Raw genomic sequence first — 19,107 nt, 5'->3', positions numbered from 1 at the left:
AGCTCAACCTTTCTGAAGCCTCTGTCCATGAAGTCGTCATGACCTCTAACCTATTGACGCCCACCTTTATTTTTGTGTCTGCGAAAACGATTTTTTAATATTTCGTATTCTGGGACAGGAAATGAACATTTTCCACTTTGAATGTTTAATTCATTTCAACCATCCACAGATCACAGCTGGGGTCATACACGTCTCCGATTTTTACACTTCATTTGTAGTTTTTTCATTAATAACTAAAAGGAGATATTTTATTTAACCCTTTAAACCCTAACCTAATTTACTCTTTAAACCAGGCCTCGAGGGCCGGTGTCCTGCAGGTTTAGATGTGTCCTTGATCCAACACAGCTGATTTAAATGGCTAAATTAGCTCCTCAACATGTCCTGACGTTCTCCAGAGGCCTGGTAATGAACTAATCATGTGATTCAGGTGTGCTGACCCAGGGTGAGATCTAAAACCTGCAGGACACCGGCTCTCGAGGCCTGGAGTTACCCACCCTTGCTATAAATGCTAACCCATCACCGGTGACGGGTTTAAAGGGTTAAAACGGGCTCGGTTTGGTTTATCTGTTAGAAACATTAAGAGGTTCTTACATGCTGCTTCCTGAGGGCCGACTCCTGCTGTCGGGGAAAACCTGACATGTGGTGTTGTTGTTATTTATGGTGTTACTCATTTATTTTCACACGCACACACACACACACACACCCTCTCCATCCTTTGGGTCAGCCACATCGCTCCCCCTGATCATTGTATTTACATGTCCCACCTTCATCTCGGCTCCATGACATTCGGTCCTGTCTGAATCGCTCGTTGTGTCTCTTGTGCGTTTCTCTGTATATGTTGACTTATTTCTTGTTTCTACTCTTTTATTTCTTCTGATCCGTTCGGTCGTCTCTCAGCAGCACTTTGGTCAAACTGGGTTGTTTTTAAATCTGCTTTGTAAATAAATCAGAGTTTGAGTTTAAGCCTCATTTGCCATCGCTGCCACAGAGGACCCCACCCAGAAAACCCCTCTACGCCATCATCACGACTGTGGGAGCAAAGCTTTGATGCGGATCATCCTCCTGTGTGCACGGTCTGAGATACACTCGCGCCTTCAGCTCGGCCACAGGTCACAGCTGCTGCTCACGTGGATCATAGTGAAACGATGCACTGCACATTTACCTGTTCTTACCTGTTTATGTTCCTCTGTACAGGAATAAGATCCTATTTTCTTTAATGACAGGGAATCGTTGCTCTTCTCCTCCACGTGTTTCTTTCTTTCCTCTCAGCTGCATCTTTCCCAAACAGACCAGCGGCCTTTTAATGTGAGCTTCAAAGATCTTGGCTACAGTTCAGCAAAGAAAAGCTGAGGAGAAAAATCTAGATCAGCCAGCCAGAGAGAGGCAGTGAGGGAGGGAAAGGGAGAGGAGGAGAGGAGGGGGCACGAAGGAGGAGGTGGTCAATAAATTTCCACGGGGAGAGCGAAGGACTGATGAGGTGGAGAACGCTCCGTGGCTGTGGGATCCCAGCAGGGCTCGGCTGGGACTGGAAACTGTGTCAAGGACGACTGAGGAAGAGACGGATGAGTCAGGAGCTGCTGCACGCGCACATGCGCACACGGGCCCGGCGTGGAGCCCCATCCCGCGCCGGATCGCACCGAAGTCGATTCCTCGCTGACACACGAGGTCATCAACGGCAGCCTTCTACTGTAGAGACGCGGGTCGCTATAGAAACTACGCGCTCTCCGAAAAACAAAATCTGTACTCGCTCCGCCACAGTTCTTCTAAAATCCGAGCTTGGCACTGACAGCGAACTTCTTGGTCATAGCGGGGAATCACGGCCGGAGCTTCAACCACGCCCACGGTTTATTTAGAAATGAACTTTTTCTCCTTTTTAACATTGTTGGTTCCATCTTTGATTAGCTGATGAGGATTTTCACTCCATATTATTATGAAGAATAACAAGAAGAATATTTTCATTCACTGTTGTTCGTTTCAAGTCAAACAGTAAAAGAAAGAAACTGAAGAAGTATGAACGTGACACACAGACATATGCTCGGCTCAGCTCAGCGACACACCTGAGAGCACCTGCGAGCCGAGGTGCAGGCACAGGAGCACCTCTGTGACAGGGCCAGACTACTTCCTGGTCAGATCTGTAACAACCTGACTGTGTGGGCACTCCGCTGCCTCTGATATGATTATATGAGCACTTTTTCAATGATGGGAATATCCACGTTTACCTTCAGGAGTGTCGGGTGTGTCTGTGACCACGTCACACTTTTCCGTCACGCAGTAATGCTGGCTGTGAGCCGATCGCGTGAGAAGCTCGCAGTTCTTGTACGTTTGTTTTCGGTTCAGTGTAACTTGGTTTTCACAGATTTTTAATGATTAAAAGTTTCCAGTTTCATCACTTTCAGTTTTAATCAGAGTGAGATGCTAACGTCACGAGAAGGCTTCACACTGAGAACACGTGAAGCAGAGAGAAGTGAACTTTTCCAGTCTCGTGTTTATTTTGACTTCACCACCAGCAGATGCTTTACATCGCTCACACGGTTTGTTCCGTCCGCCGTGGCTTCCAGTCGCACTGAGTGCGTTACAGGAGTGGGAAGTTTGGATTACGTGGAGTTTTGGGAATATTTGCCAGATTCTTTATTTCCTTCTGTCAAAAATAGACTCGGCGCATATTTTTAGCAGCATGCAGCAAAGAGACGGAGATACTGCTGTTAGCTTTCAGAACGCAGCTGCGGCACGTCTGACGTCTCAGCAGCGGTCGGATCAGCCCGACGGTCAGACTGTCCAGCATCTGACCACCGTGCTGCCCCCGGGGGCAAAGCTCACTGCAAAAATGTGAGCTAGCTGGTTAATAAATTAAACATCAACATCTGAGCTGTGAAACTGAACCAGCTCAGTTTATGGAGCCTGAAGTCACATGGACAGCGTTTCCTGACAGACTTCCAAGTTTAGCTCCCACGAATCTGTTAATACACTATTTTATAAAAGTGAAAAAATGAGACTTGACTAGACGTTGAGGAGATAAGCTGCTCCCACAAAGTTTTAAGTCTTAACATTGAGACTTTTGTGCTCCTGTTTCCAACACCAGCGACAGACGTTCCAGCTGAACCGGCACTGCCACACTTTCACAGAAACCACGAGTGTCTGCAGGGCTCCAGCGAACGCAAACTGCTCTCAGATGATGACAGAGAAGTCGCGACGTGTGAGCTGTTCCTTTGAAAGCCTCCTGCTCTTCTTCTTCTGCAGTGCCTTCTCCAGTTTGCCCACTAAATGCATCATTTTAGAGATTCTGCTGCCCGGTTTGTCACAGACACACAAACGATTCATTGATGATTATTTGAATCGTCAACAATCCCGCCCACCAACCAAACACTTATTTCTACTGTAGAGGAACAAAGATCTACTCTGGGTGAATCCACTGCATTCAGCTATAAGCTGGAAAGCAAACAAATGTCTGACAGCGCGCAGATTAAATCGATATCATCTGACCGTAAGCGGGACGCTCAACAACGAGTCTGAAGTGCCGAAATGTTTTCTTAAGAGGAAAAAGGCGAGCTTTATGCAACCAGGCTTAAAATTCCCCACATTCAAGTGTCCTCTTAAAACAGCAACACTTCCCAGACAGAAGATCAAAAAGCCCAAACTCTCCTCTGCAGCGACGGGGTGGGGGTGTCCTACAAAGACGCCTGAACGTCCGAACGCCGCAGGAGACAGCGGCATTATTGACGACGCGAGCTGCGCCGAGACGAACCCGGCTGGCCTCTGCCATCGCCCGGTGCGGTTCGCATCAGTGAAATCATTCAGTCGGCGCTTCCTGTTAAAGATCTGGGTCGCTCGTCACCGCTGGCTCGCAGAGGGAGAGCCTGATGCAAAACAAATGTTTTCATAAAGTCGCTCAGTGTTGAATCAGCATCATTCGCTTCACTGCTTTTTTCTGTCTTTCCCCCTTTTTTCCTCCCCCAGGACCGACTCCAGCCACTCGGCTTTTCTCGCAGCTGCTTCACATTAGGCCTCGATGATTAGCGCTCGACGCTGCCCACGTCTTTAACCCCTGTGACAAACGGTCGGCCTTACTAAGCTCGCCATCAAACGCCGTCGAGCCTGCCGTGTACTCTCCCTCAGCTGCGACGGCAGATAAATCCCACTGCCGCTCGAATGCACGCTGCTAATCGAAAACAGCAAAGAGGATCAAACAAAGGACTTTTGTTAAGGTGCTCACAGAGTTTCCACGGCTCAGTCACAACACGCCATCATTTCTGCCGTTAACGTTAACCAAAGATGCACTTCAACCCAGCAAAAACAGACACCGTCGATACAGGTCAGCGAAGACACGAAAAACACGTTCACTGCAGATCCTGCAATCCTGAGACACAACTCAAAATGTCCTGAGCGCAGAAGTTATGGATCAACATCACTTCAGCTTTAAGATGACATTTGAAAACATTTGAACTCCTGTGATCAGAAACAGCAACATCTCTTCTTGGCCTCAAAAAGTTGATTCTGTCGATCTGAAGCGTGGCGTCATCCAGGTGACCAAACACAGTTCAACATAAAGTGCAGCTTTTACTTTGAAGGTGACTACAGTCTCCGTTTCTACGTCGCGACGCACTTTCAGTTACTGCTTAGCGGACAGTTTGTGTTTGCAGGCGAGTCAGCGTTTGCTGGGGCAAAGTAATGCTGGCGAGGGTTTCGGGAAGCGCCATAACCCCCAGCAACCACTCACTGACTGAATGCACGCTTCAGGGGGAGGGGTTTCAGCCTGAGTGGAGTTAAAGTGGCCGAGGGTGGGCGAGGGTGGAGCTCTCATCTCCAACAGGTGTTGGATGACGCTGCGGTCAGGCCAGGTAAGTTCTGCCCTGTCGATCAGGTGCAACAGTCTTCTTATTGACGCTGCTGAATTGCAGCGATGCTCAGCCAGGACGCAGAGCTGAGACGCGGCAGGCGTGTCCGTACGGCACTTTAGCTTCCTGCTCCTGATGCTGAAACAGGAAATGAAAACTGTTTCCACAGTTGGAAGGACACCAGTTGATTAAAATAACCATCTGAGGTGAGATCAAACTAAAACTAAACAGAAAGTCACGTCTGACGATGGGAAACGTGAACACGAGCACGGACAGCGATGCAGTCTCATTGGTGATGAGGAAAATCAATCGTCGTAGTTCCTGGCTGGTGACTTTTCTCCAAATGCAACTGAGGCACTCCTAAGTGTTAGGTCAATGGTTTTTTCCCTGGCTGCTCCAGTTTGCATACCGAGGTGCTCCTGGTGCATCGCTGACCCTTTCTGCACGTGACCAGCAGCCGGTCTGTGTGCAAACTGACCGTTTCCATGATGTCCTGGTTCTCTCCCTGTTGTCCAGCTCAGGACGGCTTCGTTTGATGAAAATGTTTTCATATCATTTCATTTGTGAATTGAGAAGCACAACGTGAAGCTGTCTGCCTCACACGAGTCAGCTGAAGTCGCACTCTGTGTGGAAACTGCATGCAGCGCGTGGGCTGCATCTCATAAAGGATCTGGCAATCCGAGCAGCATCAGATAAACACATAAAACGCATGGCTGTGCAAATAAGCACCAGGACAGAAAAGCAGAAATGACACGAGCATTGCAAACTGCAGGTGGGCCCAGTGGGCGTGGCCATCGCCGTGTTATTAGTTTCCTTCTTTCTTTGTGAAACGCAGCCTCTCCAACACAAGGCCACACATAAATAAGCAGTGATCTTATGGGACTGCACCAGTGTTTGTGACATGAATAACTAAACAGAAGACGTTTATAGAATAAGAACAAAGCCATAATCATCAGAAGTGTTTTACCCAGAAGTCTGATGAACGGCAAGAAATCCTCCTAAATCACTTTGCTCTGTTTAAGACGAGCTGAATCAGACTCCACGCTGTGATCGTTTATGTGAGCGCGGCATGAAAATGTGAGCTGCAGGCAGATTTGATGTGGTTAATCTCTGCGAGACAACGTTTTCTAGTTAGCCTCCTGCAGGAGCTGTTAGCATGTGACAGAAGGAGAGAGATCCTCGAGTAACTGACATCAGCCACCGAAGACAAGACGGCAACAAAGGAAAGCGGTCGATACTCATCGCTGTTAAAGTGGACCTCCTCTCCTGCTTCATACATGTCTGTGCATCCAATATTTCTGTGAACTTTACAGGGTTGGAGGGAGTGACAGGTGACACTGGGTGAACACATGCTGCCTACTTCGAATCACCTGGATCAAGGATGTCACGCAAACTCCACAAACAGGAAGTTCAATCTTCAGTGAGGTGATGATGCTCGCCGCCATGTTTGTGCCTGCAGTGTTTCCACCTCCGTGCTGCACCACATGTTCACCAGCTTTGCACAAAGACACGGTGGCAGGTAATAATTCTCTCCGGCTCGCGCGACACACAGAGAGCTTCAGCACGTGCAGAACTTCTGTGGCAATCGCTCGTCCTATTAAACTAACACAGAAGTGCATGTGTGCTAATCCACTGCAAACATTTTGAGCCAGCTGAGACACAGAAAGGATCAACTGACCAAACCCCTCTATAAACAACAACCCTGCAGTGAAACCTGACGCTCACCTGGAGAGGAAAGCCTCCCGAGGCTGCCCGAGGACGCGAGGGGAGGGGACGGGGGTTAAAACTGAACTGAGCTGAAGCATGATGGGAGGCCTTCATTTCCTGAGGCTGCTGTTTCCAACAGCTGGCAGGAAATAAGGAGGGAAGGCAGCACAATGCTGCGCACACAGCACAGCAGCTGCCTTTCCTTTATCTTTCTGCTTTCTGTTACTCATTTAAAACAGTCGTGATTTTTTTTTTTTTGGGGGGGGGGGGGCACACACAGACACACACACAAAGACAAACACAGCGTTTTGTCCTGCAGCCTGTGCAGCGTGCCATCATGTGGTTAACTGGAAAATGATGTTTGCCACATCAAATGCTGCTTTTGTGTATGTTTGTGAGAAAGTCGTGTGCATGTGTGTGTGTGTGGATGTGCATGTGTGTGTGCACGTACGCGTGTGTGTGCACATAAGTGCGTGCATGTGCACGTGTGTGTGTGTGTGTGTGTGCGCATGTACGTGTGTGCGTGCACCTGCATGTGTGTGTGTGTGGGGGGGGCGTGCATGTGCGTGCACGTACGTGTGTGCGTGCACCTGCATGTGTGTGTGTGTGTGTGGGGCGTGCATGTGTGTGCGTGTGCGTGTGTGTGTGCGCCTGCACGTGTGTGTCCTTCTCCAATTACTTGCTCCAGCCGTCAGATAATAATGGGGGTTTAATCAAGGCCAAGCCTGGTGGGGTTTGCACACATTGGTGCGCCGCTGGCAACTTCCTCCCTGCCCGCGGTCCACTAACAGGACAGGAATGATGGCTCCCACATGGCCCGAACACTCACAGAGAGACAGTATGTTTTCATAGATCTGAGAAGAACAGAAATTGCTTCCACCCTGCCTGCCACCGCTTCAACTTTCTGCTTAGTCATCAGGCTTCTCAGAAGAACGCACCGAGATCCCTGAACAAACAAGCTGTGTCTGATTTCAGCGTTACTAACATCACGGTTACAAAGAAAACAGACAATCTCTTCCCTCGGGAGGTTGAACACCCAGCAGCTCTCTGCCGCTTTCTCCGAGTGCTGCCCGGGACAGACGAGAAGGCTGGAGGTGTTTCAGAGAGGTGGGGGTCAAAGGGCAAAGAAACATCTTAATCCCGACAGCAAACAACTTTTACACAACTCGAGTTTACAGGACACGTTCAGCTGTTTCACTGTAGCAGCCTCAGAGGGGCTGAATACGAAAGTGTGAAAAAATCTTTTTCACCAGTGTGATCACTGGAAAAATAATCCCCTTTACTGGGATATAACAGGACACTGTGGGTGTTTTTGTTGTGTGCTCAATGTTTCCTTCAAGACTGAAAAACTCGGCGCCGTCAGCAGGAACGAGCTTCCTCCATCTCTATCAAATGTTTCCTTACTTTCAACACAAGGAAAAAAAGAAGCAGAAGAACCTGAAAGAGAGAAACTGGAGAGAATCCACGGGTCGAACAAACGACAGACGCAACAGGTTTGTGCAGAGAAAGCACCGTCATGCAAGAAAAGTATAGAAGTGTGAAGACTACGATCCACGATGACAACCGAGCACTGCAGGGCCAGTGCGACCCAACGCGCTCAGCAATCTGTCGCTCGACAGCGCCGATCCATCGCAGCAAACGCCAAAGTTATTCTAGTCAGAAGTTGCAACATCCATCACTGATGTTTGCCTCCCGCGCCTGCTGCAGCGCTCGAGGCTCTTCAAGCAGCACGACTCACTCACACCAGCGCTTCCTACCCAACGCTCGCAGTCCAATCGACACATCGGAGCGCAACCAGGGCTTCAAGCAACCGCCAACCTAGTGGGTGCCCTGCTCCGCCTCCGGGGCTACGGCCACCCCGAGCAAAACAAAAGCAATGATCTCAACGATGTGTCGTGAGCATCGCCCGCTCATCCAGCCTGTGCCACCAGAGCTGCAGTCACATCTGCTCCAAGTTTAAAACATCACCTCTGAGCGCCGAGCCAGGAAATATGAGCGAGTGATTGATGATCACCAGAAATCATTACCAAACGAAAAACCAGCAGCTGGAGGGAACACGCAGAGCTGCAGCAGGACAAACCGTGGCAGTGAAGACTTGTTCTTATTTTATTACTGTGATTTACCGTCAGTCACAGCGGAGTGAGGAAGTGATAGACCAATCCTAACAACTATTTGGGCCACCGGTGTTGGCAGTGAGTCTTTTGCAGCTGTCACACTCATCTTTGCAGATTTGTTGTAGTTCAGCCACTTTGGAGGGTTTTTGAGCACAAACTGCTCTTTAAGGTCGTGCCACAGCATCTCAGTCGGCTTCAGGTCAGGACCGGGCCTCTCCGAACTTCATTCTGTTTTCCTTCAGCCGCTCAGACGTGGACCCGCTGGTCTGTGTTGGATCATTAACTCGCTGCAGCACAAATACAGACCACAGCCTGAGACGAGCAGATATCTGTTTTTTAAAAAGAACGAAATCTTCACAATAACAAGAAAACATGAACCTTTGTCAGCCTGTGAAGTCTGCCTGGGAGCTCAGTCTGACGGATCTGCTCTGCAGGCATCCAAATATGATATTAGCAAACGTCTTATCAAATTATTAGACCACAAATATTTTAGAAAGTTTTAAACTAAAATATTGTTTTTTATCCAGGAAATAACCTGAGCCGACTTCTCTGAGACGCCTGAAATTATTCCAGCAGAACATTCAACCAGTAAAACTCATAATGCTCCTCACTGCTAATCTAATAATAATAATAATAATAATAATAATAATAATAATGATAATAATAATAATAATGTGATTTACTGTTTTTAAAGAAAGATAAAAATAAAGATTGACTGTAACCCTCACACTGGGTGGTCTAATAAAGCACAGGGCTCGCTACATTAAGGTAAACGTTTCATCATTTTGTTCACGCAGTGTGTGTCAGTAAAGGTTTTAAACCATTGGACAGACTGATCTGCTGTCACAGCAACAACAAACATCTGTCAGTCCAACTCAGGTTTAACTAATCCAGAGTCTGAAACAGTCCCGGATCATTACGGCCCATCTGTGAGGCGTCAAAGCTGCATGAGGAGACGAGCTGCGACGTCCATTGAAGGGCAGATGGGCTTACTGATAACTTCCTTCGCTGATGCCAACTGATGGCGGCGCGTCGATATCCTAATGCACGCCTGCTTCATTATTCATGACAGCCTCACAAGAGGATTTCACACAGGTCCCACCTGCACCCAGAGCAGCATCCAGCAGCAATAATGTGAGTCAGATCGATGCTGCACCGGGGACCGCACTGAACGCAGCGCACACGCTTAAAGTGCAGCAGACAGATTTGAAGATTCAGAGTCACGTGAAAACGTCACGATCCAGCGGCTGGAGATCCTGGTTCAGCAGCAGTGACCTGCACCGATGTTTCTGTGAGTCTGTCTCATCTCTGTGGAGGAACTTTGGTCCTCTCTTCCTCTCAGCGATGCTTCAGCTCGTTCAGGTTTGCAGCACTGGTTCATGCACAGCTCTCTGAAGGCTCAGCCTCTCAGCCTCAACCCAACTGTAACTCTGACACTAAAACCACATTCGGTTCTCAAAAATGCCTTCAAACTTATGGGGACCAGGATTTAGGTCCCCACACACACACACACACACACACACACACACACACTGCAATAAGGTGACATGATCAGAAAAAGAAATTCAACAGTTTGCACCACAGACCAAAGCTGGACTCACGAATCGCTGTGAGCCTGTCATAAAGCGATCAGATAAATATGCTAAATGCATTTCAACGACATCGTGCATGCAGGAATGCCCCTGGGGAAAAATGCAAATATGTCTTTTTGTGGAGTTTTGTGTATAATCTTGGTGCACAGACACTTTTAATACTCGCCCAGCATTCAGTCACGTGTCAGGACGCAGCGATGCTTTCACATCAGCCACGGTAGAAAAATCTGTGCCAGCAAAAACATTAGTTTATAATAAACATGATTTGTACCTGAAGAATTTGACCCCGAGCCCATCGTCCAGAGAGTCCAAGCTGCTTTTTGGCAACTTGACCAGAAATGACTCATAAAGAGCCCACGCAGCCCCCCCCCCAGCATCCACAGTAATGTGTGTCTGAATGTTTAAATGAAAAAGGTCACTGATGAACATGTTTGCAGTACAGACACAAAGCCAGCAGACAGCGGCGTCCACGGAGATCACAGAGGCAGATCGATAACGCGCATACAAGCGCGAGCGTCAGACGAGCACGCGTACGGTCATCAGCTGAATCGAAGGAAGGCGGTGCGTGGAAAAAGCAGGAGTTCTCACAGAAACTTGGAGGGGAGCGAGCTTTAAAGCCGTGATGTGGGAATCTGGGTTTGAGTCAGAATTTAGGTCACAAGTTTGAGGAGTGAGGTATGCAGAGGAGAAACACATGTCGGGCTGCGAAGTACTGCAGCGTCCCCGAGTCTCTGCTTCTAAGTGACAAACACACTCCTGCAGCTCCCATTGCTGACAAATGATCCGTGAAGCTATGAGCTGACCAACACTGACAGCTTCACCCACAGACCCTGTTACAGAACCTGCAGTCCTCCTAGTGTCCAGCAGGGGGCGACTCCTCTGCTTGATTGAACAGGAGACTATAAGAAAATGAGCGTCACGCTCAGCTGATCCCTGATTTCAGTCTCGCCATGACTTCGATGGTTTCATCACAGGACGGTCACAGAGCTCCGTTCAAACCTTAAACCTACAGAACGACCTCAGAACTCTGCGTCTGCAAACACGCCGTCTCTTTGTGATAACATGATAATTAATGTACACAGAAATTCACATTTACAGTTTACAGCAGGCGTGCGACTTCACTGCGTTCACACGAGCACTCCGAGCTCGCTCTGACTCCGAGTCAGTGGTGTTTGTTTGGAGACAGGTTGCTTCCCACCACCTCGGCCTCTGGCCAATCAGATGCTCACTGCAACTACTTCAACATCAGCCATTAAAGCGTCTCATGTGGGGGCGCCCACACAGAACAAATGAAAGCTGGATCAGTCAAACCTGAAAGAAGGAGCCTGTCGTGTACTTACCTGCTCTCGCTCGCCTCTACCACAGCTTCTGTGCTTCACAACAATTTCCCTACTATGATCCATGATTGATACAGTGAATAAAATCATCTCTGCACTTTCAGCTCAGTGTTAGAGGCACACGAAGGATTCGAAGCTCTGTGATTGGCTGTTTCTGAATAGCTCTTTGTGAGTCACTGATTCATTTCTATACACACTCTGGTACCTCTGCCCCTTTTTGTTAAATCAAACAGCTTTGTATTGTAACACTTCTGTTCATCATGACTCAGGAGTGATTCAGTCCCTTTCGGTACCACAAACCCAACGACATCAAAGGGAAAACTCGACGACGTCTACCCCAGAGAAAGCCCCAAACGCTCCCGCAGGTCGGCCATTAATCCAACTTTATTAACGAGAACCTCGTGTGTGTCAGACGGCTTAGAGCCCAGGACGTCACCGAACAACAGCTGCAGCGAGGCGACGACAAAAACAAAGAGACAGATTTACCGAGGACATTTCCGGCGGGGACTTCCTGCAGCTCTTCTAGCTCTCTGCCCATCAGCAGGTAGAGGTTTTCCATGGAGCAACGGGACAGGTGAGGAATCTCAGACACGTCGTCCGAAGCGCTGCATCCCTCCGGCAGCTGACAGAGGGGAGACGAGAGCATCGTTACTGAGACTCACAGGGGAGAGAAACTTAGGTTACTCACATGATTCCTGCAAAGCACACAGGAAGCAGTGCATTGAACAGCTTTAGGATTTATAATGTGTTTTACACAAGCTGCAGTTCCACTATGATCCACTAGAGGCTCCAGCAGGGAGCTGTCCCCATAGACTCCCATGTTAAAACTTCACGGTCCTCACGGTGACACAGCTCGAGTCGCTGTTCACTCAATGCTAACCAGATATTCCTCTGTGAGGCTGAAGATAAATGATGAACACATGAGGCCGAGCGGAGGAACCTGCCGTCAGTCACAGGGACGTGGATTCACACTACCTGTCAGCCTGCATCACATCAGCTGTGCTGGGAGGAAGTGTGCGAACACAAAACTGAAGTGAAGGCAGGATCGAAGCAGCTACAGCAGCGGGACGAGACGGTCCAACGTCCCGCGAACACAAGCTGCAGCAGGCGAGCGGGGGGCTTACCGTGCTCAGGCTCTGGGCGGGGTCGTACTTCGGTCCCAGCACGAATACTCTCTGTCCTTTCCTGACCACCCCGCTGTAGACGCGAGCAAACGCCACGAAGGTCTCCTTCGCCTCCTCTTCCTCCTCTGGCTTCGAGTCTTTCAGCGTCAGGTTCTCCATGTTCGCTGAGAGAGAAACGAGATCAGATCTTGTACGCTGCAGATTTATGGTGACAGCGTGGCGGACATGTTTTCAGCTTGTGAGTCTGTGTTTGTGTGTCTGCACTGAAACCACTGAAGCACCACTGAGCATCAGCTGTGTTCAGACACATTAATAAAGACGAGCGAGTGAAACGAGTCACTGAGACGAGCTCACCTGTGCAGAGTCCTGCAGGTGACACGCTCTCAGAGTGGGAGGGCTCTCGGTGGCTCTCCGCTGCCATCCTGTCAGCGTGTCGCCGTCTCGCCTGCTCCCTGCGCTCGGCGATCTCCTCCTGAGTCAGAGGCCTGAACACAAGAGTCCATCAGAGCTGGAGACGCTCCACTACGTCACTATATGTTTAAATGTTTCATTTTACTCCACCCCATTGCTGAGTCGCACCTCCGCAGCACAGATCTTTGCACCTTTTTCTAAGCTTTGCATGCAACACTCACGCTCTGCATCAACTCTGGGTTTGTGCTCAAAGACACTTCAGCGCGCAGGCTGGACTCGAACCACCAACCTTGCAAACGGTAAACGATATGCTCTACCTCGCCCGAAACATAAGGAGAAAGCCTTCTGCGTCTGTAAATGATTCATAAATGATGATGATTATTTACTGTGATACATGTGGAATAATCCTGAACCAAGAAAACTGTCTGTCCCCAAATATATGCTTTAAAAATTCCACTGGACGTTTGGACTGATGCGGGACCGTGCAGGGTGAGATCCGGGAACAGGAATCTAAAAGTGTCTTCCTTCTCTCACCCCAACAGGTCACAGCAGATGGCCCCGCCCCTCCCTGAGCCTGGTTCTGCTGGAGGTTTCTTCCTGTTAAAAGGGAGTTTTTCCTTCCCACTGTCGCCAAAGTGCTTGTTCATAGGGGGTCATATGATTGTTGTGTTTTTCTCTGTATGTCTTACTGTAGGGTCGACCTTACAGTATGAAGCGCTTTGAGGCGACTGTTGCTGTGATTTGCTGTGTAAATAAAACTGAATTGAATTAAACTGGCATCATCGGAGAAGCTGATGATTCCAACCCATCCTCTCAGATCCCACCACCTAAACTTATGCAAACGACTTCTCTCTTAAGCCGCCGCGGCCTTCGAGTGCTGGATCGTTGCTGAGAGGATCCACAGTTTCCAACCCCGAAGGCAACGAGTCACTCCTGACGCTCCCGCCTGCACACAACCCACTTCCCAGAACTGAAAATCAAGGTGAAGGATTAGGATCAGGCGTGCTCTGCAGCCGAGCTAGAAGCCGGTCAGAGGTGCAGCAGGAGATGATCCTGAACAGGTTTTTGATGTTTATGGATCGGTTCTGGGAGCAGGTCTGAGAGGCAGCATCGGGGCTCCTGTCAGCACCTGAAACCTTCTGTTCAGAAACAGACTTCAAATTCCTCCGATAGGAGAGTTTAAGCTGTAAAAACAGAACATAATTATCCCTGCATTAGTTTTCCTGCATGACCCGTGTGTGTGTGTGCGTGTGTGTGCACGCTGTGCGGTTGGCGTGTTAGCCCGTGTATGCATGTGCATGCCCTCTTCAAAAAGACCACAGTGACTATAGCAACACAGCTGCTCACAATAGGCCCGAGTGACGGCATGCAGCACAGAGTTCAGCTCCGTGATGACAAACCACTTTAAACAGCCCATAATTTGCCCCTGACAACAGCGGCAGCCCTGCAGACTCACTGAGACTGATTGCACCTCTCTTTAGCATAAATTGGATATAAACGGGGCCGCGGCCCGAATTCAGGATTGTAGCAGGAAACCACAAAAGAGCCGGCCCCACTGGAAGACGGCCCGGCCGTAAGAACAAATGGGCTCAGAGTGACTTTCAGCTTAAAGCCGCACGAGTCAGCTTCGCATTATTTCCCCCGAAAAGGACAAAGCAGCCAACAGATGTTTAAGCGGAGGTTTCCCCTTTAATGCCGCGTTTACATCAAACGCTGAAATAAACACAGCTGTGCACCGCGTTACGGACTTTATCACTTTTCCACAGGAGGTCAAATCAGTCGCTCACTGGTAATAATGGGAACGCCAGGACCGGGGCTCTGGCCCCGCCTGCTGCGGTTATGAAGTAATGGCCTCCAAACACTGAGGCTGGATGATCGCGACCACGAGCAGACCTTTTCCCATTGTGAAGACGGAGGAAAAAAGCGTGCTGGAAAATTAAACAATGTATTGATATTAAATCTGTCTGCAAAGCACACTTCACCGCTTTTTACTGCTGAAGGATTTTTATTGGAGATGTCTTCTACTCTGGCTCCAGCGAACGAAAATGAAACTCGGTGGTGACTCTGATGATATCTGCTCTGACATTTGCATGAAAGCTGCATAGTGAGTAAGTTAAAGGCTAAATAAAGCTCAGAGCCCGCTGTTTAGCTGGATGGAGGATTTAGACGAGTAAATGGTAAATGGCCTGTATCTGTATGGCGCTTTACTTAGTCCCTAAGAACCCAAAGCGCTTTACACATCCAGTCATCCACCCGTTCACACACAGCTGCCCTGGGACGCACTGACAGAGGCGAGGCTGCCGGACACTGGCGCCACCGGGCCCTCTGACCACCACCAGTAGGCAAGGACACTCAGTAACGATTGCCCAAGGACACAACGACCGAGACTGTCCAAGCCGGGGCTCGAACCGGCAACCTTTCGATTACAAGACGAACTCCCAACTCTTGAGCCACGATCGCCCCAATTGTTAAGATATGTGAAGACCGAGGGCCTCGGCAGACCCCGCTCACTGAGGTTTAAAGAAGCGCCTGGACTGGGACTTGGGTTCGTTTGTTTAGCGGGTTTTATAATCCTCGATGTCAAAGCAAAGCAGTTCACAAAGTCCATATGCAGTTAAATGAATAGATTTGCACTTCTGAGACTTCACAGGCTTCTTTCTGCTGCTCCACAGCAGGATAGCATCCACCACATGTCCTTAACTACATCCGTGACCCGGCACAGTCCCTGCATGTCAGGGGTGTCCAACTCCAGGCCTGGAGGGCCGGTGTCCTGCAGGTTTAGATGTGTCCTTGATCCAACACAGCTGATGTAAATGGCTAAATGACCTCAACATGTCTTGAAGTTCTCCAGAGGCCTGGTAATGAACTAATCACGTGATTCAGGTGTGCTGACCCAGGGTGAGATCTACAGCGTTTCCACTGCTACCTGTTGGCCAACGGCACAGTGGCGGTCAGTGCTACCCCGGGCCTCGACCAATCCTAGGCAGAAATCTGATCCGGCACAGATTTTATGCCGACTGCCCCTGCTATGGACTCCACATATATACACTGCAGGGTTTTTCTCAACAGCAACCACGGCGTAGAAAGCTCTTGTGGCAGGAAGTTGTGACAGTAAACTTGAGTTTTCTTTGTCCACAGTTTAAGGAGCCACAAAGCGTGAGCGGTCAGGTCGGATCAGATCACGCGAGTCCAGATATTCTGACCCTGATCAGACCTGCTGCGCAGCACTGTTTGTCTTTTTTAATGAACATGACTTTCAGCCATCACTGATTGGACTAGCACGCAGTGGCTCGCAGCGAATCTGCTGAGGTGCGATGACAGGACGTGATGTCACAGCTCTTTGGGAAAAAGCTGCAGCTCATGTCCGACATGTGAGACTTTCTCTTACTGGTGTTGCAAAGAGTCGAAATAGGAAGAAATTCAACAAATTCATCAACTTTTATGCATAAAAACATGTCAGGAATCTTTATCATTTTAGTGTCTGCACTGTCACCGGTGTCGTTCCAGTTGCAACAGCAGCCGCATGGCAGACTTACGCATTTCACATTTCATGCATGCAGCATTTGAGAAAAAGAACCGTGAGCTTTGGGCGCGCTGCAGGACGCTGCAGGTCACGCCCTCGCTATGTCGCCATGTCTGTGCACATTGTTAGCCAGTAGTGACGCTTCAAACCTGAACTCATTTCCTCCTCATCTCAAGTTCTGGTCCAAAAATCCACATTTTCAGCATTTATTAACAATTTTTACCAGATTCTCAGCAGCTCGTTGCACCTGAGCTCTGCGCCCGTCCCTCGCACCTGACACTAAACAAGGTGAAGCCACCGAGCCGTCTCTGCCTCTGCTCTGTGTTGTAAATGCTTCTGTCCAATCACAGTCCTGAGTTTCACAGAAGCGAGCGGGTTGGCCACTGGGACCTCGAGATGAGCAAAAAGACGCGCGGGTGCGACGGGGGATCGTTGTCCTCGCTCTGAGTGCATCAGTACCTGTTGAGACGCGCGTCTCCACTTTGAGGGAAGCGCTGTGTGCGAATTAGACAAGTGGCAGCGCAGCAGCGACTCCGTTAATGATTTAAAGCTGCCGCCTCAGTCAGGATCCAACAATAATTAATGTTAAGGGTTTTTACAGGTAAGCCTTTAATGAGTTATCAGACGCTTTTTTCACTCGCAGGAGTCGACCGCTCGAGGTCGTTTCCCTTACAGATGAATTCTTTTCCTGCAGTCCTGGATGAACATGAATCGTCAGCGGCCCTCAGTCATCAGGGCTGCGATGGGCCGATAATTCACAGTAACTGCTTCTATTTTTATTTGGCATAAAGTAACGTGTCGTAGTCTGAGAGTCAGACGCCTCAGTCGTTTGTTTTCCGTGTTTCAGAACTTTTCGTGTCAAAGACTTCACTGATTTTGGGTCGGAGGTGACCCACAGCGCCAGGACCTGAGTGTTGGTGACGAACAACATGTTTATGAGGCGCCGTCAGCCGTCAGCCGCCACACAGATGTCAGCATAGAGGATGCACGCCTGCTGCAGGCAAAGAGGAAAGAAGCTCCCGCAGCTCATTAGCCGGGACTTTAGACAGGTTTTTCCTTCCAGCCTCACAATATCAGATGGCCTTTCCTTCCTTCCTTCTCTCTCTTTCACATACCTCCTAGTCCTCATCCTCCATGCCTCCTCTGACAGCTTGTCTATATCTCCTTTCCTCTGCTTGCCACTGGAAGTGCACTGCTACAGTTTGCAATTAGGATCAGAACTGTGACAGGAAGCTGAGAGCTGAGGCTGAATCTGTCTGCATCAGAAACGCTGCAGATCAAGAAGATGAAAACAGAGGCGGAGGAATGGAGCATATGCTGTATGCTATATGCTCACAACCCCAAAATACACTCGGCTGATGGAGCTCAGACTGGTGGAGACCCCATCATTAAACCCTCTGAGGATGAGGTGGAAGAACAAAGCTGCGAGTGGCTGCTGGTGATCCTCTGGGTCGACTGATCAGAATCGACTATTTTAAACATTAACATCGACCCACGATTTCCACATTAATGCAACGCAGCTAACAACAACATCAGCCAATCACGTGGCAGGATCGATCCAAGCTGAAATCACAAACCGTGATGAAGAGAAGGGATTAAAATTGAAAACTAGAACGTGTTGAACGTAATAATAGAAGGCACGGTGGTGCAGCGGTCAGCACCGTTGCCTCACAGCAAGACGGTCCGGGGTTCTAATCCAACATCTGGCCACAGCCAAAGCTGGGAGTGTGTGTCTGTGTGCGGCTGGGGAGGGCTCCCGTGACCCTGGAAGCGCTCGAAGCGAACGTTCAGGCCCAAAATGCAAAATCATCCTGAACTCAACTGGAAACCTCCTGCAGTCAAAGCTACTCTGTGGCATAAAACGACTCCGGAGCAGCCAAACGTCATCGCATCATCACGTCCTGCGGGGCAGTTGAACAACCGCGCGAGCCCGCTCGTTTCTGACCGTCCAAATGACCCGACACCCAAGCTAATAAACAGGAATGTGCGGAGCGTCTTCGTGTCACACTGGTTAGCTGCTACGATTATTAGTCGAGGAACACTGTAATGGAGTTCACAACATTGCATTAGAGCTTTTTACAGCTTTGCCACAACTGAGCGAATGCAGATCAGTCAGCAGTGCACAATGAGGCAGAGCGAAGACAACGAGTTCACTCTGGCCCATTAATGGCTTACACACATGCTCCGCAGGCCAGGCCATTAAACCAACACTGGGACCAACGCTGTAATGACTCCTCGACATCAATCCAAGCCTCCTGTAAGCATCTGCTTCCAATGAGCCGTGGCAGCGATCCACTCCACGCTGCAACTCGTCATCCTAGCCTTTCAAGCTCGAACACAGCTTCGCTATTCATCTCGCTGCAGGAAGTCGAAGACCTTGTCTCCCATCTTCATAAAGGGCTTGAAGACAGATTCGGTGACACCGGGCTTAGATTAATGGGCCAGACATGGAGGAAGGGAGCTGTGT

The 19,107-nt window shown here is 49.3% G+C and overlaps 1 protein-coding gene across 1 annotated transcript in view; it reads right to left on the bottom strand.

Annotated features, from left to right (window-relative positions):
- efl1 (elongation factor like GTPase 1) overlaps positions 1–19,107 on the bottom strand; it is a 76,304-nt gene that overhangs the window by 46,578 nt on the left and 10,619 nt on the right. Inside the window, exons 12-14 of the mRNA XM_004565733.5 lie at positions 13,061–13,191; positions 12,707–12,870; positions 12,069–12,204 (exon numbers count right to left, since the gene is read on the bottom strand). Of these exons, the coding sequence (XP_004565790.3) occupies positions 12,069–12,204; positions 12,707–12,870; positions 13,061–13,191 (431 nt within the window). The remainder of the gene's footprint in view (positions 1–12,068; positions 12,205–12,706; positions 12,871–13,060; positions 13,192–19,107) is intronic.

The sequence above is a fragment of the Maylandia zebra genome, linkage group LG1, assembly GCF_041146795.1.
Source record: "Maylandia zebra isolate NMK-2024a linkage group LG1, Mzebra_GT3a, whole genome shotgun sequence".
NCBI lineage: Eukaryota > Metazoa > Chordata > Actinopteri > Cichliformes > Cichlidae > Maylandia > Maylandia zebra.
This window is presented reverse-complemented; position numbering and strand designations above follow the sequence as displayed.